Source organism: Oncorhynchus kisutch, linkage group LG2 (assembly GCF_002021735.2).
Source record: "Oncorhynchus kisutch isolate 150728-3 linkage group LG2, Okis_V2, whole genome shotgun sequence".
Taxonomy (NCBI): domain Eukaryota; kingdom Metazoa; phylum Chordata; class Actinopteri; order Salmoniformes; family Salmonidae; genus Oncorhynchus; species Oncorhynchus kisutch.
The window spans coordinates 25,442,576-25,469,277 of NC_034175.2; the positions used below are offsets into that span (position 1 = coordinate 25,442,576).

A 26,702-nucleotide genomic window follows, 5' to 3' on the forward strand; every position below is an offset into this window, starting at 1 on the left:
AATTATTGTGGTATATTTCTTTCTCATATTCAATTCCCCTGAACAATATCACTTACTAAGCACAGGAATAGATAGTAAACTGCAGCATCTCTCCTCTCTGCTACCACGGTCATTGAGTTCTAGAGCGGGGAATACCATCCTGTCTAACTCGGTGTGTGTACGGGCACAACTCTTATTGGCCTTGATCTACTATACATGTCACAAAGGTTCACGAGTCAACGTTCTTGTGGGCACCAGACCCAGTCGGTGACGTTGCCTCCTCGTGACAGCATGTCGAACTCCCAACTGGACGTGGAGCTCCCTCAAACATGTACAGTAGGCCAATATCAAATCAAATCAAATTTTATTTGTCACATGCGTTGAATACAACAGGTAGACCTTACCAACAATACAGTTCTAAGACAATAGAGTTAAAGAAAATATTTACAAAATAATAATAATAATAATAACAATAATTAGGATATATACAGGGGGGGGGGGTAGAAGCTGTTAAGGAACCTATTGGACCTAGACTTGTCGCTCTGGTACCGCTTGTCATGCGGTAGCAGAGAGTACTGTCTATGACTTGGGTGACTGGAGTCTTTTGGTAGTTTTTGGCCTTCCTCTGACACCGTCTAGTATGTGTATATCAAGACGCTTACAAAAGGATGTGATTTTCATTGCTTCACTGATTGGATGACTAGTCTTTTTTGTGTGCTTTTTCTTAATTTCACTATTAATTCAGTTTTATGGGAAAATACAAATATTTGTTTCAATTCCTCAAGAGTTTGCTGTAGTTTTGGAGACTTATACGTTGCCACCATTTTATTTCTCCAACTCTATTTTAATTTGACCTGTATCCTAAACTCTTACTGAAGGGTTCTGAATTCAAATTTGAGAGAACCTTGTGAAAGCGCATTTCATCAGCCCCATTATCTAGACTTTTCAGGCTGAAGTGGATTTGTGTCACTTGGTGTGTCAGCACCCAGAAGCCACCTATATTTCTCATTTTATTGTCTCCAATTCAAAAATACTGCCATAAAAGCAGAGTTCAAGGCCAAGGAGAGGCCTTCCTCATCTCCAGGTTGCTGAACTGTGATAACCTACAGGTATTCTACAATAGTTGTGTCGAGGGCAAGACAGTAGTAACAAAGGAACTCAGAAAGAGATTGATTTTCACAGCATTGCATGACATATGTTGTTACGTTTTACACAGAGCGTCCTTGTGGACAATAAGGTTGTTATTCATGGATTCAAATAAGTAAATAACCTGTTGTTCCAAAGTCTACGTTGGAGGGACAAAACCTGTCAAATATGACCATCTCATCAAGACTGCTCAGGGTTCTGGGTAGGGAATTTGGGATGCAGCCTAAAAGCCTAAGTGGGGTCCTCTTCTCATCTCAATTTCTGCACTGCCCCTTCAGTATAAAGGAATGAGAAATGACGAGACAACACAACCCTGGTAGCAATACTGCGCACCATCCATTCTGTGTCTAATCCAGGCAAATACCTAAAAGAAGATATTATGGGTTCTGTGTTATTACATGTATTACTAACCCTGGGAACATTTTAGCGCCCTCTAGTGTTTTTCTAGGAGAAACATGGTCAGCCTTTCAAGCAGTGTTTTTAATTGTTTTAAATATTTACAATGGGTTTACATTAAATTGTATATCAAGCCTTCGTTAAAAATCAATAACCATTTGCATTTCTACTTGCAATTATGTCATGCTTCTTTGAGATAACTAATCAAAAGGACCAAAGAGCAAATGCTGGTTTGTTGCGTGAAATCTATTTATTGATGACGAGGCATCCTGCAAGGAAGACGGGCAGAGTTTCAATCAGTGTCCAACATAGCCAACCCATCCTCTCTTAGTAAAGACCGCTAGGTACAAATGACTAATGAACGTTATGAAAAATTGGAGACGGGGGCTGCGTTTCTAACCATCCATGTCATATTATTTTGACTGTGATGAATTAAGCAAAATTACTGGGAAAGTAAACAGTGTACTCAATGCACGGGCATCATTTATCATCTCCTGACCTGATAGACTACCATATCAATTAAGGCACATGCATTAGTCAATTTTCAAAACTTCACCAACGAACAGGGATGTCACACGGCTACGGTGATTAATCACTGACCAATGTTAATTGATACATTGTGTGTCTGTCTGGAGTGATGCTCCCACTTGTGGGCTGTATACAATTGCCAATGAAACAGAGCAGTGGAATACAGGGACAGTGCAAAAGAGGCCTAGGGTCGAAGGTGAATTACAGTGAGAAATAGTGCATGTTTGAGATCAACAACATTGCAGTCAGACCGTGCAGAATCACTGATCTACAAATCACCTTGCGTCCCAAATCTACTCACTATGAGATTGTGATTCTGCCTTCCTTGCCTTGCTGGAACTGAGCCCCTGGTCACAGGTGAGATCATTTGATACCTGTTGTTGAGCATCTCAATTGTCTAAAAACTAGGCTAGTTTCCTTTCTGCCATCTAATTTCTTTCATCTGCAATTATGTGTAAGAACATAGGCCTACAAGTGAAAGCCTGGTTATCAGCCTCCATATTTCACCCAGGCTATCATGTCTTTGAGGGCAGATTTTCGAGCTCCCAGTTGTTTTGAATCTTGGTCAGTGCCATCTGTGATCCTTGGGATGTCCCCACCATAATGCCGCGTTCACGTACTAGTCGGAACTAGGAAACTCTGAAATAGTTATACAATTTCAAGTTATACAGGTGCTGCGTTCAACGACTCAGCAAGTCAGACATTTCTGAATTTCCTAGTTCCGACTAGCATATGAACGCGGTATTAAACCCCAATCCATAATCATTCTTCTTTTTTTTTTATCGAAAAAAACCCAGGATAAATACAAACGGACAATGATAACACATGCTAGGCTAGGGGGTACAACAAATTACACAAAGATGAAAATATACAAACCTATTGATTGTTTTAACAGCTTTCTTATTAGAATAATGTAGAATGGTCTTAATGTACTGCTTGAATTCCTTATAGAAAACAAGGAAGTGTGTTTTTTTATTCGTGAATTTACATTTATGAATGTGACATTTTTCCATTAGCACAATTAGATTGAGGTACAATTGTTTTTCTTTATCCTTATTATAGTTAAGGAAACCGAGCAGCACATTCTCCTATAAAGTAAGAATATTAACAATTATAAAACTATGAATATCTTTCCATAATTGTTTTACATGTAGACAATGGCAAAATAAATGCTAAACTGTTTCTGGATGCGCAACACAAAAAGTACAATCAATGTTAAAGTCTTTTTTGAGTTTCTTCAGGTAATGATTCGCAGGGTAATACTTATGGATCATTCTGAGACCTCTGACCTTGTTTACAAGGAAATATTTGTGTGGTAATAATCCAACTTTTTTCCCAACATATATTAGCGACCAATGTATTCCAGTAATTTGTGACATAAGGAATGGATACAATATCCCTTTGAAATAAAGCACGTATAGATCTGTTCTTCTGAGGGAGCAAAGAGAAACATATTTTCCCTATTGGAGAGTCAACTGGATTAAGCGAGGGTAGGTCAAGAAGGTGAGGTCTGGCTACACCTCTAAATAACATGAGAGTTCCAGATGGAATAGCATCAAAGACTATGGCAAACTCTGTAGGTGTAGCCGGGATATTGTAAGGAGATAAATAAATAAAAATAGTCATAATTGAGTAACAATCCTTCTGCATTAAAAAGTTGACTCGCACGCAGGATATGATTATTAAACCAGTTCTTAAAAAAGAAAGACTGGTTTCTATACAAAATATCCTTATGGTTCCAAATTAAATACATACGTGGGTAAAAAAAATGTTTATATATTAACGAACACGCTAAGAATTGTCTATGAACAGCAGATCATTTTGTAGGAATCTTATCAATGTTATTGTTACAAAGTAACATAAAATTGAAGCCACCAAAACGGGAGAAGATAAAATGACGGATGAAATTCCAAAATGAAGTGTCCATCATCCATCTAAATCGGAACTTTCCGAATTTTCCTGAACACGGCATCAGCTTGCTAGAGTGACGTATAGTACGTGCTACGGTACGCCACTTGTGACCAAGGGAGAAAAGCGCGGACATTGAGAATACTGGGGAAATTGTAGGTAAGCTATTAAAACTACCATCATATGGATTACTTAAATACGGGTCTGTAATCCTAAAGCATTATGGATATTTCCAATTTATGTACAGCAACTGTTTAGCTTACAAACACCTGTATTTCAAAGGTCAACATTAGCTTCCTTTTTGGGCCTCTGTGCTGCCGTCGTTTTTAGAGCAAAAGCGCAAACAAGTCCCACCTCTATGCCGCACTCATTGGACGACAGTGAAAATATTGTTATTTGATAGGGCTGGCTTCACGTAACTTAAATCACTGTCTCTTCTGTATTTTCATGAATATTTTGAACATATCGGAATCGGATTGATGGTTGACACAAATAGGAACCAGTCGAAATCAAATAGCTACATCCGAACCGAGTTTGACGCTAATTTCCCAAAAGTCGATTATTACTTGATACCCTTGTTCTCAAATTATTTGAAATACGTTTGGAAGGATGACCCATAAATTGAGAAGTTTTGCCGCACCTAAGGTTACTTGAGCTACTTTTGGTAGCAACTAGCCAGTGTGATAGCCGACCAGCAGTGTCTTCAAATTAGCTGACGTTAGTCATTTTGCTGCCAATTTATATGCATACCGTCGACATTAACTATCTCGTACATGCATAACCACCGGACCAACCATGATAGCTAGCTAGTTAAACCCGCGTGGCTGTAACTGGCTAAGCTAGTTAGCTAAGGAGCTACTAGGTAGGAAAGCTGGACTCCCAGTTGCAAGAGCCTAGCTCTGCTTAACATTCTGCTGTCCAGCGTAGCCTGGAGAAAGGGACTGAAAAAACGAGTCTTCAGCAGGAAAAGTTTGAATTCGTGTAGTAATATGTGAAATGTACCTGGTTGGCTGTCAAGTGATAAAAACAGCTCGTCAGATAATTGTACTCCCTGACTGATTAAACATGCCCTTAATGATTCTACTTTAGTACGGTGTTTACGGTATTTTCTCACTCCAGTAGCCACCTGACTTCAAATCTTTAAATTACACGGAACAAAAATATAAACACAATGTTAATGGCTGGTCCCATGTTTCATGAGCTGAAATAAAAGATCCCATATGCACAAAAAGCTTATTTCTCTCAAATTTTGTGGACAAATATGTTTACGTCCCTGTTAGTGAGCATTTTATCCTTAGTCAAGATAATCCATCCATCTGACAAGTGTGGCATATCACAAGCTGATTAAACTGCATGATCATTACATAGGTGCACCCTGTGCTGGGGACAATAACCGGCCACTCTAAATTGAGCAGTTTTGTCACAACACAATGCCACAGATGTCTCCAGTTTTGAGGGAGTGCAATTGGCATTTGGAAACTATCTTGAGATAAATCAATACTTTGACGACGTGTCCTGGCAAGGCATGTGAGAGGGTGGCTAGACTGGCTACTGGAACAGGTGGGAAGAGGTTCAGGTCAGGTTTAGTTAATTTAGATTTTTTTTTGTATAAATCATTGCCTACTTTTAAACCAAACTTGACCACGCATATAATTCATTTGACGTAGTATCTAAAAGTTTGAGGAGAGTAGTCATAAAATTTGATGGGGAACAAAAATTAGTTAATGTAATGTCAAGGTGGGGCGAAGTCCCATGTAATTGGGAATTATATTTTTGGCATCAGGTTGAAAAAGATATTGCATAGCAATGAGGTTTTGATCAAAATTCTCACAAGTGTTTGGCACCACATCCAGAGAGATGGTGCCTAAATGTAGACTGCAGTGTTGTTGGATGAATTTAGTTCTTATGTGTTCATTAACCAATTCAATTAAAACACTCTGTCCGTTTCTAAGAATTTGTAAGGTTCTTATTTACATAAAATGGACAGAGACCAGCCACCAAAATTAGCCAATAGCGTTTATTCTCGAGAGCTCTGGTCATAATACCATGTACATTGGTTTATATACCTCACATTCCGTCATAAATGTCCCTCCTCCTCTCAGATACCATGGCAATATAGTTCACAAGCCTTCTCACATTGTCTGCCACCTGTTAAACAATCTACTACAAGTCCAAGGTCTCTCCCCTCCCTGGGTGGGGACAGAATGTCCTGTAAGGAACACAGTATTCCAGCTGGTCTGACGATAGCTCCATTCGTTTCTAACAAGGAACAGAACGTCCTTGTTCTAATTCTTGACTAAAACTACACACATTATATTCAGTATTATGATTATAATAAGATTCATACATTCATACAGTAACATAGTAGTATTCTGTTTAGTTATGGTTCTAAGTTAAATGTATACATAATTGAGTCATTATTCATAAAAATCCCATAACAAGTAGATAGGTCACTAGAAGGGAGAGTGAAATATTTTTAGGAGACTCGTCTGTGTCAACCATCAGCTGTACGAAGTCTATTGTAAAATATTTTGAAGTTAAATATATTTAAAAGGGAGAGGTAAATCGAATCTAGGCCTAATTAATTGTAACCTACTTCAATCTATGCTACTGACCACTCACTGTCTTTCCCTGGGGTTTAGCTTCTTTTTATCTAGATTTAGTTATTTGATCACATGCAAATATCCAACATCAACCACCTTATCATTGAACAGTTTCGTTCTAAAAGCACTAGATGGCGACCAATAGCTACATTTGTCTTACTTCATTTTGTACATGCAGAATGATCTCTAAGTAGCCTACTCCATCTATACAATTTGAAACACAGTTTTGTTATATGAAACAGTATTGTTATGTGATTATTATTTTGTTCACAGTCAATTATATGAGGATTATATGAGGATTGCCCATCTTAAATGTTACTTTACAGGAACAGGATCATAACTTAATTGATTGCTGGAACAGAGTCCAATTTCCTCTTCTCATGTAAAGGCATCAGGAGGTGTCTAACATGGACGGAGAATTAAGGTCAGGGAAGGAAATTAACGAGGACAAGGTGCCTCATCATGGTGACACAGGAAATGTCTCCACAGAGGAAATGGAGAGTGGAGGAAGTCCTTCCCTAGCAAAGAGGCCCAGGCCTGATGATGTCACAGCTGACAGCACAGGAGAGATTGAGGAGGACACCGGCGGTGAGGTGGCTGATGGGAAGGAGTCAGACCAGCCCCCTCGGGCTGAGATGAACATTACCCCGGAGACATGTTACGGCTGTGCCTGTCCCATCTGTGGCTTCGTGGCCAAAACGCCAACTTCCTTGAAGATTCACTCCAAGAGGAAGCACACCGGTAGAGGAAAGACCAGGGGTGTGAGCTCAGCTGAGGTACTTGTTGAAATAGATGGCTCCACAACCGTTGCAACAGCACGGAGTTCAAATTACAAGACAGGTGGAGACACTGAGTGGAAAGTGAGCAGCAGAGAGAGACCGCAGGATGCCACAGAGAGTCAGGGCACAGAGGCAGGAGGTTCTGAGGGGGAGGTGACTACAATAATAGCCAAAGAGGAAATAGCTGAGATACAAGGGACAGGGAGAGAAGCTTTTGACAGGAAGGTGACTCCAATAGCTACAGAGGAGATTGCAGAGGAGGAGCAAGAAAAGTCCCCCGGTAAGAAGATGGTAGGTAAACGGGGCACCAAGCCAAAGACTATACATGCTTGCAGCTACTGTGGTCACGAGTTTAAGGACAAGCCGAGCCTAGATACACACATCAAGAGACGCCACACCAAGGAGATGAATTACTTCTGTGAATTCTGCTTGTACGCCTGTGTGGCAAAGTGCGACTACGAAAAGCACTGTCTTAGTAACAAGCACAACAAACGAGTCGTGGAAAGCAGGGAATCCTCTGGCCTCGCGTCACCCACGGACAAGAAGACAGCCGAACAGGCTCAAATCTTTGCCTCCACGACGACTCAGACCCGGGCGTCCAAGCGTGCGCTCGGTGCCAGGTTCCAGCTACAGTGCGGGAGTTGCGAATTCAGGGTCAGCAACTCTGCTTTGCTGGAGAGCCACGCTCGGCTAAAGCACCATGGCGAGCATCGCTTCCTCTGCAACGTCTGCCACTACTACACCGCTACATCTGAGTGGATGGACACACACGTGTCCTCGGAGAGCCACCAGCGTGTGGCTGAGGAGAAAAACGCAGGGTCCTCCTTCGAGGACTGCGTTGAGAAGGTGAGCATAGATGCGGTCGGTGACGACATGCTGACAGATGACGTGGCAGTAGGGGTCATCGGACATGATGGAGAACTGCACCCTGATGTTAATGAGGAAGCTGTTGAGGCTGCGAAGGCCGTGTTGGAGAACATGGAAGAGCACATGGACGAGAGAATCCCTCCCAAGAGGAGGAGAGGCAGGCCAAAGGGGCCCGCTGCAACTACATGTGAATACTGTGGCCTTCTCGCCTCCAATAGTACCAATCTAAACGTGCATATTCGTCGTAAGCACAGCCGGCAGTACAGCTTCACCTGCAGGCTTTGTTCTTACAACTGTGTGACGAAAGGCGACATGGACCGACACTGTGTCACAAAGAAGCACCTTAAACGCGCGGAGGATGCTAGCAGCGCTGGCCAAGTGGACCTGGATACATCAGTGCAGGTCTTGAGTACAGAGTCAGGCTCTCAGGCCAGCGAGGGTGAGGCTATACATCAGAATAGTCCAGTCAGAGGAGGGCCCAAAGGAGAGGGGGGGGCCACGGACAAAGAAGGGGAGCTGTCGCAAGACGACGACAAAGCACAAGTGAGCAGCCCGAAAAAGAGCAAGTACGACTTGGTCAACTCCTGCAGCCATTGCAAGTTCGTAGCTCATTCGATTCCCTCCCTCGACCTCCACGTGAAGAGGAGACACACCCGGGACTTTGAGTTTGTGTGCCTGGCATGCAGCTACTATGCGGTCACGCGTCGAGAGATGTCTCGCCACGCCTCCACGGACAAGCATAAGCAGAAGAGCGAGGTCTACCTAGAGAACCTGGAGAGCTTCGTGGCGAAAGACATGGCGCAGCCGGAGGAGGAGGCCACGGAGCTGGGGAACAGAGCTGACCCTGATGCTGACAACAATGCTCGCACTGATGATCCTTCCCCTTCAGTGCCCCCTGACACAGACATGGAGCAGCCCACTAACACAGACACAACTACAGACCAGCCTAACATTATAGACACAGACCAACCCACAGACACAGATACAGACCAACCCATAGACACAGACCAGCCCAACAACACAGACACAGACCAGCTCCCTATCATCGATGCAGAGAAACCCACAGACACAGATGCAGACCAACCTACAGACACAGACCAGACCAACAACACAGACACAGACCAGCTTCCTATCATCGATGCAGAGAAACCCACAGACACAGATGCAGACCAACCCATAGACACAGACCAGCCCAACAACACAGACACAGACCAGCTCCCTATCATCGATGCAGAGAAACCCACAGACACAGATGCAGACCAACCTACAGACACAGACCAGCCCAACGATACAGACAAGGACCAGCCCCCTTGCACTGATACAGACCAACCCACTAACACAGATACAGACCAATCCAAAGACATAGACCAGCCCAACATCACTGACATAGACCAGCCCAACATCACTGACATAGACCAGCCCAACATCACAGACACAGACCAGCCCCCTATCACCAATACAGAGCAACCCACAGACACAGCTACAGACCAGCCCACAGACACCGAACACCCCACACAGACTTCTGACGTTTTGAGCAACGAGCATGCAGCCCTAATAGTGGAAGTTAGTGGCATTGTTGTTGAGGAAAACACGGAGATGCAGGTGGCTGGTGAGGCATCCGGTGGTGGCGCGGAACAAACCAGCAACGAAGCCCCAGGTACAATTGATCCTCAGGTAGCACCAGCAGAAATCACCATAACACCGCCTGAGGAAGGCCAGAAGGAAGGGGCCGAGGCAGAGGCAGAGCCAGTCTGTTCCGACGACGATGTTGAGATGGCAGATGAGAAACCTGACATCTCTTCCCCAGAGAAACAGCTCACCAGGGCACTGCCATTCGACGCTTGCATCGTACCTCTCAAGTCCTTGACTGAAGCCGAGCTGGCTCTGCATGAAGAACGAATGGCTCACTCTGTTGAGGACCATTCTGGCCCGGCTGTAAGTGGCCTGACCGGGGCGGGCAGTTTTCAGAAGATCAAAAGAACCAAACCTGTAGGGGCTTCAGGTCTGTCCAAGCGGTTAACTCCCAACCCCCGCATCCGCTGCGAGGACTGTGGCTTCGTGGCGGACGGCATGAGCGGCCTCAATGTGCACATCTCCATGAAGCACCCGTCCAAGGAGAAGCACTTCCACTGCATGCTGTGTGGCAAGTCCTTCTACACGGAGAGCAACCTGCACCAGCACCTGACCAGCGCCTCCCACCTGCGCAACGAGCAGGCCAGCATCGAGGAGCTTCCGGAGGGCGGCGCCACCTTCAAGTGCGTGAAGTGCACGGACCCGTTCGAGACGGAGCAGGAGCTCTTCGTGCACATCAAGGAGAAGCACGAGGAGTTGTTGCGCGAGGTCAACAAGTACGTCCTGGAGGACACGGAGCAGATCAACCGCGAGCGCGAGGAGAACCAGGGCAGCGTGTGCAAGCACTGCGGCAAGGTGTGCAAGAGCAGCAACTCCATGGCCTTCCTGGCTCACATCCGCACACACACAGGTACGTCGTCTTCCAACACGCTTATTTGAAAACCTTCACTGATATAGTTTTTTATTTTTATGATACATACTTCATTTTTTTACAAGTTATTATAAAGTCAATGGTAACTGCGTCAGTCATATTCATCGGTGTTATTATACAGTGTATTCCCCACTTAGAATTTACTAGCCATGTCAATCATTGCATGCGTTTGGACATCAGGTTTTGAGATACTGGGGTCGAGCCTATATTAGGGGCTGGCCAGGTATCAGAGGAGAGACGTGGTTTGTGTAGTGGTGTGAGCTTAGGCCACGCGTTGGAGAAAAGGAGAAGGTAAAGACTGAGCTGCAGGAGGAGAGATGCTAATGGACCACGGATTAGGATTCCCTGTGCACCGCCTGGTCAAAGACATGTGCGACTCATAATTGATGTGTCCATTACCAAGACTCAGTTGTAATTATAGTCAATAAGTCTCTGTAAATGTGTTAAAGCTTAGGCTAAAAGCATTGGAGACCCAAAGAGAGGTGGGCTAATAATTTAAAATAATCAATGCAGGCGTATTCAAAGCCCTTAATTTCCCTTGTGTGTGTGTGTGTGTGTGTGTGTGTAATTTGTGTGTGTATGTGTTTGTATGTGTAATTTGTGTGTGTGTGTGTGTCAGCCTACATGGTGAGCTGATTATCCTCAATCCATTAAGATTTATCTTGTCATTTATAATGCAAATCAGGGTTCGGCTGGTCAGGTCTATGACTGGGGAATGTCTGGCGGGTTAAGAATAGAGGGCGCTCCATTACTCTTCCTTGACCATGTGTATTAATTGCTTTTAAAATCAACTTAATGTAGGAATGAGAAGTGAGGGCGCCATCAATAAATGCCCTTCTCTGCTTCCTCCGGTCCGTCCCCCTTACAGCCCAAACTTTAATGGGACTTTAATTGGAGTACAGGCAGAGCTCTATGGCCGGGTCTGGGTGGATTATGTGTCTCTGTGTGTGTGTGTCTGTGTCTGTGTCTCTCTCTGTGTGTGTGGAGTGACTGACTAATGGCCGCGGAGTGTTAAGATGTGTGGACCGTCTCGGAGAGTTGACGGAGAGGTTGCCAGTAGCAAAGTCAATGAGAGTGCTACCACGACGCACTATGGTAGTCTGGTCATGTGGGTCAGAATCCTCACCTACTCAGGCTGCTGCTTCTTTCTCTAAGTGTGTGCCCTCACCCATCACTGAGACGACATGATGAGGCCTACTTCTGTTTGTGATGACCTCTCAACTTCTAATATGGGGGAAGAGTCACCGTGGTTTCACCTTTGCGAACCGGTTCAGGTTGGCAAACGGTCTGTTTTGCTGGGGTACGTCCTACTATTGATTAATTCCGCAAAATAAAAGCATACGAGCAGAGCAACTAACTGTCTTTACTTTGGCATTCCCCTCATGTCTCTAATGGCTCAACAAAACCACTCTTTGTGGTTATGGGGAGACACATATTACTGTACAATAAGACTGAATTGCAATTATGTTTGTTGTACAGTCGAGTAGTCAGAAAGGACGGACAACATGAATAAGAGAAAGCTTGTGAGGCCCAATGATCAACATTTTGATGTATCCTTTGTGTGATGTTTTGTTGAATCTGTAATATCCGTTTATGAGCCTACTACAGCATTTCATATTGCCGTGTAAACAACGCCATTACTCTGGGTCCAGCTGAGGAAAAGTGTTACTTAAGCAAATGAAAACAGTGACACTTTAAGAAGATGTGTTTATCAAAGTCAAGGGCACATTTGGAGGTCTCGACTGAGTATTGTCGTTATTTTTTTTCTTTAGGTGGCTTTTTCGATTGAATTATCTCTTTTATTTATGAGTTTGCTCTTTCTTTTTTTTGTTTGCCTATTTGTAGAATGCACCTATTTCTTAGCATTTTGACAGCTTATGCTAGTTATTATTATTGCTAAGTTCCCTCATAACATTGAGTTATTCTCGATTTGTATGTGGTCATTTATCGTGTACACTTCTTCCAGTGCTGTGGAACAGGACTGTGGGCTCCGCCAGTGTTTGGACTGGGAGCACGTCCAGATGGTTTTAATTAAACCAAGATTTTATTTACCTGATTAATCAGTGAAATCAGGAGATGGTGGGAGGCTGCACGCATATTTGTCAATTTGTCCCCTGGAGAAAAAAAAAGACTTCCATTTTCGCCAATGAGGATGCAACTGGATTTGCATTTTGAGCTAAATTGGTCACTTTTTCACTTGAGAGAGCTGTCTGACCTCCTGAAGGCCCGGGGTGGGTTGAAGTAATGGGCACACACACATAATCACCACACACACTTGCTAAACATGCGTGCACACACACACACTTCTTCTCTCTAACACATACACCACGGACACAGTGAGTTTCTGAAGGTGTATAAAAGCTAGTTACAGAAGCTCGGTTTGTATGTGTTGGTCTGGCTGTATGATGTCTGATCGGGCCTCTCTTGATTAAAAAAAACGTTTATCTTGGGGTGGTAGACAGACATGGATATTATGTTCCCACGATATTTGATTGAAGATTCAACCCTGGGAAAAAAATATGTCCATTTTGAATATGTTTTAAAACTGGGTTTTCCGTTTTCAAAGTGGTATTTCTGGATTTTTTGGCAACGATGCCCTTTATCTACTTCCCCAGAGTCAGATGAACTCGTGGATACCATTTTTATGTCTCAGTGTCCACTATGAAGGAAGTTCGAGGTAGTTGTGCAAGCTAATGCTAACTAGTGTTAACGCAATGACTGGAAGTCTATGGGTATCTGCTAGCATTGCCAAAATCCTGAAGTATCCCTCAGGCTTTAGATATGGGAGAGATGAGGGTGGATAGAGCGAGCGAGAGAGAGAGAGAGGGTTAAACATTGGGGGAGGGTTCTCAAGGAAATTAATTAGTCATTACCCATCTCATCTGGGATGTGAGGGAGCCACATTGTGGTTGGCAATATTAATTTAACATGACACTGCATTGATGGTCAATTTCAGTTTCATGTAGGCTGTTTAAGTGGAGTGGTGGTGTATTAACATGATGAGACGTGGGAAGGGAGGAATACTACATCTCTCTCCTCCTGCCATGTCTCATACTCACTCACACAGCCATCTGGCCAGATTCTCTCCCTCTGCGCCTGTCTCTCGCTTTCACCTCGGCTTGAGCGCGTGTCCGTGTGTCTGTGCGTGTGTATTTGTATGTTTGTTTTGGATGCGCATCATAGGGGTGTGTGTGTCGAGGCTAAATGAAGAAGCCCGATTCACCGGCGCTCATGTGCTAACGCCCCTCCCTCGTCTGTTTGCAGGCCTTGTTAGCACGCGCTTGCCTTTCAATCTTCGTTACAAGTTTAACATTCAACGCGTCGTACTTCCAGCTCGCGGCAAGTGAACCGTGTATGAACGAATTAGTAATCTACACAAGGTGCTTAATCAAATCAGCGGCTGCCCCTGAAATAAATATTGCAATGCGTCTTGGGATATTCACTGGGAGAAAGGATTGTAAAAAATGCATAGCGAGTATTTTATAGGAGGTTCCCAGACAGAATGGTTTGTCATACTGGAGAACTGCTGCCCTAGTCTGTCTGCATGGGACATGGCCCTAGTCTGTCTGCATGGGACATGGCCCTAGTCTGTCTGCATGGGACATGGCCCTAGTCTGTCTGCATGGGACCTGGCCCTAGTCTGTCTGCATGGGACCTGGCCCTAGTCTGTCTGCATGGGACCTGGCCCTAGTCTGTCTGCATGGGACCTGGCCCTAGTTTGTCTGCATGGGACCTGGCCCTAGTTTGTCTGCATGGGACCTGGCCCTAGTCTGTCTGCATGCTGTCTGCATGGGACCTGGCCCATCCACATGAATGGCCCTTACTTGTAGTTGCATACACATCTTGTGTATATTCTATCTACACAAAGAAATAACAATGGCTGGGGTTCAATTAATTTAGGAAAAATAGCACTGTTGTTGCAATCATGAATTGACTTATGCATAAATGTTATCGCTAGTCAAACTGCAACCGCATTGGACTGTTATTTTGTGGCATATTTACAATGCTACAGTACTATTCTGCAGCATGCTGCAGCGCTTGTTTGATTGAATAGGCCTTCCCCAGTAGGTGTGTTCTATTAGCCTAGGGTGTGGTGTCCCTTCTAGCCATCATTGGGCGCTGATGATCCATAGCAGCCCCCCCCCCCCCCCTCTCTCTCTCTGCTGCTCTTAAATGACAAATGGCAGGCAGAGACTGTGCCCCTCTCTCAAACGCCAGCGCCACCCCCCCCCCCCCTCCCCATTTATTAATGACAATGATTAGAAGGAAACCTCCCTGCAAAGCCAGGCAGAGTGATTAGCGCTTTTAATGATGGAACGTGGTAGTGAGTGCACACAAAATTGATTTACGTATTCTGCCTGACCTTTGGTATCCAATTTATGCATCCAGAAGCAAAGGAAGGAAGAGTAGGTAAGAGAGATGGAGAGAGTGACGAGGAAAGATAGAGAGGAGATTGAAGGAGAGAAAATCCATGTACTCACTGTAGGAGCTTGTGTTTTTTTTTTTTTTTACAGTACCAGTCAAAAGTTTGGACACATTCAAAGGTTTTTCTTTATTTGTACTATTTTCTACATTGTAGAATAATAGTGAAGACATAAAAACTATGAAATAACGCATATGGAATCAGGTCTTAACCAAATAAATATTTTAGATTTTAGATTCTTCAAAGTAGCCAACCTTTGCCTTGATGACAGCTTTGCACACTTTTGGCATTCACTCAACCATCTTATTTCATCGTTTTGATGTATGTCCTGGACTCAGGCCGTCTGGTTGTTTTACAGTCAATCTTGGGTAGTAAATAGTTATAGCTCTCCTCTACCTTCACCCCTACGTCTACAACCACTCCTTTCTTTTTTATTATACTATATTATACTTTTTTATTGTACTATATTATACTTTTTTATTATATTATATTATACTTTTTTATTATACTATATTATACTTTTTTATTATATTATATTATACTTTTTTATTATATTATATTATACTTTTTTATTATACTGTTCATAATCATTTGTGTATTTTTTCCCCAATACATAAAGTAGGATAAATTGACACCACTTATTGTTTTGTAGGATCGAAGCCGTTTAAGTGCAAAATCTGCAACTTTGCCACCGCCCAGCTGGGTGACGCCAGGAACCACGTGAAGAGACATCTGGGCATGAGAGAGTACAAGTGCCACATCTGTGGGTGAGTACCACAGTCAGTGACTAGTCACTACCTTTTCAACTGGGGATGCCCGGGTTGTGTTCATTAAGTTCCAAACGGAAGAAAAAAGGTCCTAAACGGAAGGAAACGGCAAGGTACTATCTGAACTTAAGAACAAACGCTTGTTTTCCTTTTTACGTTGCTACGGTCTTATTGAGTTTTTAAGTCATTTTTTGCCATTTAAGTTGGATCACAAGAAAAAGACACTCTTGCTCTGCAAACCATTATTTCCTCTTATTGTGATATATTTCAATACAATCTGTCATATCTCACCGTAGTCAACATTAAAGCCCATAAACTCAACGTAAAAAGCTTCTGCGTCTCTTTCCTACGGCCACAGAAGCACTGCGTTTAGGCCAAGTTCAGTTCAGTCGGTTCTGTTCCCATGCTTGATCTTCCTACCATCTTACTGTGTTCAAATGGACCCGTGGGAGTGTTTCTGTGTCATTTGGAAATGGACCAAATAACAGGATCTTCAGCTTGTACCACGTTCTCTGTGGCTATGTGGTACATAGACCAGGACGTGTGCTTATTTAGTCCCCCTCGATGCTTCTGTGTAAACTGCTTGTTTCAATGTGTTCCGTTTCAGTTCGGTCACTATGTCTTTCTCCCTCTTCTTTCTGCCACGTTCGAGTGGAATGAGCGTGTTTATTTGTCGCCGCCGTTCGCAAATGTTTTACAGAAAGGCAAACAGATTTTGTTAAACACAGCTACCTCTAATGAGGAGAAAGGCTCATGTTTCACAAGCCCTCCAGCTACAGCCTTATCCCCTTGTGCTATAAATGTGTTTGGGCTTTGACCAAGAGAATATAGACAGACAGAGAGACCGACAGACAGAGAGACCGACAGACAGAGAGACAGACAGACAGACAGACAGACAGACAGACAGAGAGAACGCAGTTCTCCAATGTGCCTGACTGCCTTTAAATGAGTGTACTAAATACAGCTTCTGGTTTCACAAATCACTGCGGATGGAGGAGCTATCTCCCGCCTGAGCCAGACACTGGTGACAAATCGGCCCTGTGAGTGTGTGTGTGTGTGTGTGTATGTGCGCGCGCTCACTACTGACTGATCACTGGGGCAACTTTTCTCTTGACTAAAGAGCAGCAAACAAAGAACAGACCAGAAACACCCTCATTAAGGCCAAAGTAGACATACTCTCTCTTCCTAAAGTATTCAGATTAGATAATATAGGCCTACGTATTGGTGGTTAATCTGAATGCAGAGATGTTGCTAATGGTTGTTCATGTCTCAGTTAATGCAATTTCCCTTTTTCGGGTTTGGGCTGACCTAGAAAGTGAGATTAGAATGTAGGCTGGCCATTAGGCATTCTGTTGCACCCACTGGGTGAGGTGATATTTTGCGAAACAAAACCCTCTTTATCTAATGAAATCGTTTCTCGTTATTACGATTTATCATCTTGATTACTATAGCTGAAGCGTTCGTTTTAAGTTCACTCGACCGACGTTTCTGGCACTACAAAATTGAAATTCATACGTTTAAGCAAAATGGGGTGGTTTTACACGCAGAGATACAATTACTGGAACGCACAAAGCCCCTCAGACCATGGCAATTTGACTGGAACATTCATCAGTAATTCTATTTCTATGGTTCTACATGGCTTCCCTGCTTTGCGAGACAAGCCAATGTAACGTTAACCAGTAGTCTGTTCATTCATTTCCCATTGCTGTCACAGAGTGAGCTCATCCTGCTCTCGTTAGAATGTTGAGGAGGAGCAGCGTTTGTTTAACTCAATCTAAATACGCGTGTGGTCCTTCTCCCTGCGCCATCGATTGGCGCTCCCCCCCGGTGAACTCTGTGGCTGCGAATATTACCCGCTTTTGACACTGTGCGCTAACGATTGAGACGCCCCCAAATGGATGTGGTGCACCTCTGCTGTCCACCTCACTTTAGCTGAGCCGAGAGCCACGGAGGGCTGCTCGTCTCCGCAGAGGACTCTGGGAAGTTGTTGATAGTTAAAGATCATATTGTTGTGGCATTTAATTAACAAATGCAAATCAAGGCCAGGACAGATAGGCACCTCTGACCCAGCTGCCAATCAAACATGAGAAGGCTGTGAGAGGGCTGTTCAGTATAGGTAGGCTGTGTCGTGTGTACACCATGCCTTTACACTCTCCCTCTCTCTCTCTCTCTCCCCCTTCTTTTAGCTAACAGTTACTCTCTCTTCTTTTCTGTTTCGGTTCCTCTCTCTTTCGTTGTGTCTTTCTTGTCCTTCAGATTGACACATCTTTTAGCTGATATCCTCTTCTTTTTACAGCAAGTTTTTACATTTTTAAAATTGATTTTGTACCCCCTTTTCTCCCCAATTTCGTGATATCCAATTGGTAGTAGTCTTGTCCCATCACTGGGACAAGTTCGGACTCGGGAGAGGCGAAGGTCGAGAGTCATGCGTCCTTCAAAAACACGACCCTGCCAAGCCACACTGCTTCTTGACACACTGCTCGCTTAACCCGGAAGCCAGCCGCATCATGTGTTGGAGGAAACACTGTACAACTGGCGACCAGAGTCAGCGTGCACTGCGCCTGGCCCGCCATAAGGAGTCGCTAGAGCACGGTGGGACAAGGACATCCCGGCCGGCCAAACCCTCCACTAACTCGGACGATGTTGGGCCAATTGTGCGCCGCCTCATGGGTCTCCCGGTCACGGCCGGCTGAGACACAACCCGGGATCAAACTCGGGTCTGTAGTGACGCCTCAAACACTCTGATGCAGTGCTTTAGACTGCTGCGACTGTCTTTTTTGCCATTTATAAAAGTGTTATTCAATGCATTTCTATGGGCTATAGTAGTAAAGACCAAATTCAATATTTTCAAATAATTTTTTACATATATTTTTTTGATACCTAAAGGCCCTCTGCCCCCCCCACCGGCTTAGACTTTTAAGAATTAAAATACTGAATCTTGCAGCAATGACATCTCCTAACTGATTCATGTAGTCCGAAGTTGGCCATAAAAACATAACCTGCAAAACCAGCAGAAAAACACAAATTGCCTCCCTAGCACATACAGTACGGCAAGATTCCTCATACTGTATTTAATTGGTTAAAAAAATCATTTTAAACACAAGGCTGTTTCTTGTCTTTTCTCTGTGTGTGGTGTGTGTCGGTCCACAGTGGGCCATTTAATGAGCACTCCCTTTCCTTTCCTCCATCATGTGCTCTCCTCCCAAAAGACCCTGGATTCAGCATTTCAGCATCCCTTACCCGTACCCCCCCCCCCCCCCCCCCCCCCCCCCCCCCCATAGCCCCACCGCTCTCGCCTCACCCTCCCCAAAGATGCCATGGCCAGCCAGTGCTGTTTGTACGTGTTAAATTATGCATCAGGAGTCTAAACGCTGTGAAGCATTGGTTTAATATCTGGGGGCCAAGTCGTAGGAAGTATTAACAGCATCCTGGATGGTCCTCCCATTGGACCTGGTTCTATGATATCATATCGGCCAGACGGCCACTATAGTTGGATCTATCCGTCAACTAGCTCCAGTTTCAACTTTAACGGTTTCTCTCTTCATCTCCCCAAAAAAGTTGTCCGTCTTTTCGGTATCTGAGAGGTCTTTTTCCCGCCTCTCCCTCCATTGACTTAGTAGCCGAGTCCGGAGTGAGTATATTTAGTCATCGTTTCATGTTGGTGTCATGTGATTTGAATGGAACAGGATAGGGCTGGCTCTTGTCAGGCTTTTGTGTCTCCCCGTCTGTGAGTGTGTCTTCTGCTGGTCCCAGAATAGCCCCATCAGTTCAGTTCCGCCCTCCCCTCCCTTCCCCAGCTCATCCTCTGTAATATGTCTTAATGCCCAGGCCTCTGTGTGTGTGTGTGTGTGTGTGTGTGTGTGTGTGAGTCCGGGCCTTGACAGGAGAGGAGCATCTTAGCGCTCTGCTTATCCAGAGAAAGCCGTCACTTATCTCAGCCCTTCCATTGTGTCCCCCACCACCACCACTCCCACCCCTCTTCCTCCCTGACGTGATACTCTTTAATCCTCAAACAGAATCTGGTTTTAACTCAGACTATTTTTTCGGTGTTAATGGTTGGGATCCCGATGAGGAGGGTTACAACGTCACTCCTCCCTGATCTCTCCGCCGCCCCCCAAAATAATTGTACATCATCGCTTCATAACGTGTCAGAGGGGTGTTGGTGGCGTGCAATTAAAACCGGCGAATATAATACAGGAAATTACGGCCTGTCAGGTCGGTGAACAACACAGTCGGTATTTGAGTTACACTTAATCATCATGTGCATTAGCGACTTCATCGCATTTCTACTCTGGTGTGAAGCAGTCTCTCTCTCTCTCACTGTTTAGGCTTTGGATTGTGTCTGAAAGTACAACACCCAGGCTATAGCTCTGTACTTATGTGAGGAGACGACATTTGAAAGCTCATTGCCTCAGTAAATTATATAGGTTCGTGTGAACGAAAAGGATCACCCACCCATGTGCATGCGGAACGAAATGGTATGCAAAAATACTGAATTCATTATCACACAACAGATGAAAACATTTAATATTTACTCTCAACAAGCCAGAAACCACGAGCCGCGTTATGTTTGCATAATTAATTTGCAACCGTCCTGAAAAAGTTCTAAATGAGCTTGTATCTTGATTGAATAGACATTTCTCCTCGCCTATACCAAACTCAGGCTTTTTTTGTATGCCTTTTTTTAGGTCATGTTGTCCTTTTTAAATGAAAAATAATTCCCCCCTCCCCCCAATCAGAAACACACATGGCGTTTATCCACATTAAAAGAAGTATCAATGTTTACCGTTTTGCTACCCATCCTCACTATCACGTCAGCGCGCACGATCCTTATCGACCAAAACAAACACATTTGGCTTTGATTCGCTTAACTTTATTTAGTGCGGCATTATCCGGAAATGAAATAAGTAGCCCTAAAGGTCATATGGAAAAGAATGCAGAAAGGCTGGTCTAGAAAGGTTAGATATGTGACAGAGCTGTTTGGATGATAACGAGGAGGGGTCGGTCTGCTCGGAGAGCTCGGGCTTCTGTTTCTGACTTCACTTTGTGCGCCGCGATCGCTCTTTATGACCGGGACAGCTTTACAGCCCGTTAGCCCGCTATAACATGATGAAGCACACCCTAATAGATTGGATGTGTTTAGTAGCCTTGGGCTGATGTTTGTAAAATTAATGTTTTCGCAGAAAGGAACACACACACACACACACACACACTAAAGCCACGACAGGGCAGTATCTTTAACAGTCATATACAATGTGCAACACAGTTCGTAAATATTTCACAGTCAGTTTGCGTTAGATTCTACAGTATATTCCACTGACCTATATGCTGGTATTAGGCATGCAGTAATTGAGGAAATATTCAATAATTTAATGAGCATCTTTGTTCTGTGAGCTGGGATCAGTCTAGACCTGTTCATCAAAAATGTTACTCTTAGTAATGTGACCCCAAACCTCTTTTATAATATCAGATGCATGCTTCAAATGACACTTTAGGTGGAAATATTTGTGAGTATGTTTTTGTATTGGCTGAATGGGCCCAACTGAGCGTCTCTTTTGCATCTAGCGTACGTACTCTCTCTTTCTGAACTTATCCATCCTATTAGGCCTACCTTTTAGTAAGATCTTCAGGCACTTAACGGTCAAGGTCGAGGTCCTGCTTGCTCTTTAGTGGCCTTGAAATGGGGGCTGAGGGGCTTTAAAAACAAAACATTCCCCTTTAATCAAACAAAAACAAACAAAAGCCAGGCTCCATAAACGGCAAGATCAGTGTTTTAGCTAAAGCAGCGAACTCAGCACATACACTCTGGAGGGCTGGCTTGGTCATCACATCAGCAAAAAAGGCTGCATTGTCACTGGCTGAGTTTGGGTGGGCCTGTTGGAGTCAATTGGCCTTGCTACACTGTACCGTGTGGTACAATGAAAACTTACGTAGAAAGCTGCAATGGGTTATGATTATGATAGTGATTTATGGAAGGGTTTGTCTGATCGCAGCCTTGTTTTACGGTAAGCGCAAAATGCTCCCCTTTGAAATGGCTTTATTGGTTCACTTAGACATTTTGGATAAGTCAGTTCAAGATATCCTTTAAATATCCAGACGATCCATGATTGTCATTCTCTTCTGGCCTTCGCTCTGAGTGAAAGGGAGACTTGGCTAGTTCCCAAAGGCTCAATGCCCTTGTGAGTACGTCCCCTCCCACCCCCCCACCCCCCCTGCTTGGTGCCCGTCTGGCACACGTCACTCCCAATCACGACACACAGAGACCTCCATCTCACCAGAAGAGACGAGTGGACCTGATGTCTCGACGTAGTTTTATACACAACAAAACAGCTCCCATGGCGATGTCTGGGGTGAGAATGGTGACAAAATAGAGCGAGAGAGGGAGAGAGGAAGCAAGGAAGGAGGGAAGATGAAGAGTGTCGAGAGCGAGAGAGATGGAGAGAGAGATAGAGGGAGGAATATGAGGAGAGGGAGAGAAAGTACGTAAGATAGATATCACCCGTGCATTGCTCTCTTTGTGTGTTGGTATCAGGGGACCGCAAATGGCACACAATAACACATGCCCTTAGGCATTATGGGGATGTCTGTAAGTTGAACGAAGGTGTGTTTAATTGCAACTCCATCAATGATTTCAAATGCAGTTAATGCAAAGGAAGAACAAACATCTCTGCTGTGGCTCAGAAACACATCTCCTCGTTTAAAAAGGAAGAAATCCCTTGTTCGAGAGATAAAAGCCAAGCGGTTGATTCCATTGATCCTGTCGTAGGTAGATGTAGGAGTTGCACACCAACCGGGGAGGAGAAGTTAATGAGTGATTAACAACAGCAATTAAAAGATGAGGGAGAGAGAGAGAGAGGGAGAGAGAGAGGGAGAGAGAATGGAGAGAAAAAAAAGTGTATAATTAAAATATCAGTCCCTCTCTTTGTCAAAAGTGCGTGTGTCATCCATTGTGCACTTATTAAAAGCCGGCAGGGGAAGGAGAGAACAGTGCTTAATTCCAGCACTCCTGAAGTGTCTGGTAATATGCCCGCGGATGGAAGCTGAGGAAGGCTGTAACTCATGTTTAAGTGTGCGGCCGTGTCATTGCAGGTTCACATTCATGCCTTTCTGTGTTGACACCCATTGGGGCAGCGGATATTTGGCAGTCAGGAGTAATTTAACTTAATTAATGGGATGCATATTTGATGGAGGAATAAAATATCCCGGCTCAGCAAAGTGGAAAAGGGGAAAGATTTAGTGGGAGTTAAAGGTGGAGGGGAGAGTCATTTGTGCATTCAGTTACCGCTGCTTGAGAGACGGAGAGACGGAGAGGGAGTGGGGGGGGGGGGGGGGGGGCGAGAGAGAGAGAGAGGGAGCGGTGGGAGTGAGGGGAAAGAGGGCAAGAAGGAGATGGGTTGATAAAGATAGAGGGAGTGAGAGTCGGTAGGAGGGAGGCCAGGGGGAGAGGAGGGGAGGATGAGTGGAAGTGTGAGAGATGGGTGGCACTGTGTGGGTTGACGCAAAGCTGAGTTGAAGTGTAGAGGGGAATGGGCTGTCCCTCCATTCAGAGTGACAGCGTTTGAGTTAATTGATATCCGGAGTGAGCCCCCCTCTCAGTACAAACAGGCACATTACGCTGGTTTGCAAACTTGTGTCGGAGCTGCCCGGCTACTGAGGGCCTTTTAAATATGCATGAGGGGGCTTTTAAAAGGGGGTTCAGTGATGCTGGAGAGCGGTTGGTCCCCCCACCATGCGCACACACACAAGTGTATATACACACACGCACACCATGGTGCCACCAGGTGAACCCGTGTCCCAGTGAAAAGCTTGTCATGCTGCTTTTAATCTCCCCTGACACTTTTTAATTGACTTCCTGTAGGTATAGATTATTTCATGGCGAGTTCATTGTGGAGATGTTTGATACCATCCAGGAGGCATCTGGGATGCTGTTAGCCGGCTAGAGATGAGCCACCCATCCATCGACTGTCTCTTCCTCCCTTTCCTATCTCTCTCTTCTTCTCACTTTCTCCCTATGTCTTTATCTTTCACCTTCTCTCTCTCTCTCTCTTTTTTAAATTATAAAAACATTTATTTCACCTTTATTTGACCAGGTAGGCCAGTTGAGAACAATTTCTCATTCACAACTGCAACCTGGCCAAGATAAAGCAAAGCACTGCAACAAAAAACAACACAGAGTTACACATAAATAAACGTACAGTCAACAACACAATAGAAAAATCTATATACTGTACAGTGTGGGGAAATGGAGTGAGGAGGTACGGCAATAAATAGGCCATAGTAGCGAAGTAACTACAATTTAGCAATTGAACACTGCAGATGATGATGTGCAAGTAGAAATACTGGTTTGCAAAAGAGCAAAAAAGTAAATAAAAACAATGTGGGGATGAGGTAGGTAGTTGGATGGGCTATTTACAGATGGGCTATGTACAGCTGCAGCGATCGGTAAGCTGCTCAGATAGCTGATGCTTAAAGTTAGTGAGGGAGATATAAGTCTCCATCTTCAGCAATTTTTGCAATTCGTTCCAGTCATTGGCAGCAGAGAACTGGAAGGAAAGGCGGCCAAATGAGGTGTTGGCTTTGGGAATGACCAGTGAGATATACCTAGAGGAGTGAGTGCTACGGGTGGGTGTTGTTATGGTGACCAGTGAGTTGAGATAAGGTGGAGCTTTACATAGCTAAGGCTTATAGATGAGCTGGAGCCAGTGGGTCTGGTGATGAATATGTAGCAAGGGCTAGCCAACGAGAGCATAGAAGTCGCAGCAGTGGTGGGTAGTATATGAGGCTTTGGTGACAACACAGATGGCACTGTGATAGACTGCATCCAGTTTACTGAGTAGAGTGTTTAAGAACATTTGGAGGCCATGGAAGGAGTGTTGTATGGCATTGAAGCTTGTTTGAAGGTTTGTTAACACAGTGTCCAAAGAAGGACCAGATGTATACAGAATGGTGTCGTCTGCATAGAGGTGGATCAAGGAATCACCCACAGCAAGAACGACATCATTGATATATACAGCGAAGAGAGTCGGCCCGAGAATTGAACCCTGTGGCACCCCCATAGAGACTGCCAGGGGTCCAGACAACAGGCCTTCCGATTTGACACACTGAACTATATCTGAGAAGTAGTTGGTGAACCAGGCGAGGCAGTCATTTGAGAAACCAAGGCTGTTGAGTCTGCCGATGAGAATACGATGATTGACAGAGTCGAAATCCTTGGCCAGGTCGATGAAGACGGCTGCATAGTCCTGTCTTTTATCGATGGCGGTTATGATATCGTTTAGAACCTTGAGCGTGGCTGAGGTGCACCTGTGACCAGCTCGGAAATCAGATTGCACAGTGGAGAAGATACGGTGAGATTCGAAATGGTCAGTGATCTGTTTGTTAACTTGGCTTTCGAAGACTTTAGAAAGGCAGGGCAGGATGGATATAGGTCTGTAACAGTTTGGGTCTAGAGTGTCACCCCCTTTGAAGAGGGGTGACCGCGGCAGCTTTCCAATCTTTAAGCATCTTGGACGATACGAAAGAGAGGTTGAACAGACCAATAATATGGGTTGCAACAATGGCGGAGGATCCAGATTGTCTAGCCCAGCTGATTTGTACGGGGTCCAGGTTTTGCAGCTCTTTCAGAACACCAGCTGTCTGGATTTGGGTGAAGGAGAAGCTAGGGAGGCTTGGGAAAGTTGCTGCGGGGGGTGCGGAGCTGTTGGCCGGGGTTGGGGTAGCCAGGAGGAAAGCATGGCCAGCCGTAGAGAAATACTCATTGAAATTCCCGATTATCGTAGATTTATCGGTGGTGACAGTGTTTCCTATCCTCAGTGCAGTGGGCAGCTGGGAGGAGGTGCTCTTATTCTCCATGGACTTTCATCATTCTCTGTCCTTTTCTCTCTCTCCTTCCCTCCCTCCATCTGTGATGGCCCAGACTTATTAAAATGGGTGAGAGACTAAATGCAATCACTCATTGCCATCATCATAATTGAGCTGATGTACCTGCTCTGTGGTGGCCCTACTCTGACAGGGGAGAGGAGTGGATGGGACGTGTGTGTGTGTGGAGCGCTTTGTGTCTGAGAGTAGTCCTGGTTAGGATGTCTGATCCCCTCTCACTCTGTCACACACACTCTGGCCCCGCGTCTGTCACACTCGGGAACGGACATCCGTTTTACTAAATCGACTCATATCCTCCCTCACAGAAAGTACACCTGCAGTGTTTTTATTTGACTGGGGGAAGGTGAACTGTCTCGTCAGGAATCATAATGTCAGTTTTGTTGTCTGTGAGGAGAGACCAACGTTCAGTGAGTTTGTCGTTTACGTGAGCCGGTCTGGTGCTTTGTTGACTAACCATCCAGTAGTTCCCACTGGGTACAAACTGGTTGATTCATTGTTTTCACGCCATTTCAACAACAAAAATGAATTTGTGGAATTTTTCTACTTAAATCTAATGTCGTGGTTCAAATGTATGTTGATTTTACATTGAATTCACGTTATTGACAACTTCATCAAATGTAAATCAGAACTAGATGTTGAACTGATGTCTTTGCCCAGGTTTTGTGTCCTAACTTGAGGACCTTGCATAAAGTCAAGAGTTATGTGTGCTATTCTCAAGTTAGGATTCGGCTGGTATTGCTTAGGAGAGTGTGTGAATCAGGACTTAACCAAAGTTAGTTGGTCAGACAGTCCAGTAGACCACATTAGGCCCTAGTTCTCTTTTAACATTCATGTTTTGAGGAATTCTTTAGGTCAGGGGTGTCAAACTCATTCCATGGAGGGCCGAGTGTCTGCGTACATTTTTCCCCCCTTTAAATTAAGACC

At 44.5% G+C, this 26,702-nt stretch overlaps 1 protein-coding gene across 2 annotated transcripts in view; it reads left to right on the forward strand.

Moving 5' to 3' along the window:
* The first annotated feature begins 4,023 nt into the window (after positions 1 to 4,023).
* Positions 4,024 to 26,702, forward strand: part of LOC109903910 (zinc finger protein 407-like) — a 199,022-nt gene continuing 176,343 nt past the window's right edge. The window contains exons 1-3 of one of the 2 annotated variants that reach the window (XM_031791980.1): positions 4,024 to 4,116; positions 6,887 to 10,688; positions 15,785 to 15,899. In XM_031791980.1, coding sequence (XP_031647840.1) covers positions 6,968 to 10,688; positions 15,785 to 15,899 — 3,836 coding nt within the window. In that variant the 5' untranslated portion in view covers positions 4,024 to 4,116; positions 6,887 to 6,967. The remainder of the gene's footprint in view (positions 4,117 to 6,886; positions 10,689 to 15,784; positions 15,900 to 26,702) is intronic. The other variant, XM_031791983.1, reaches the window with a different exon arrangement.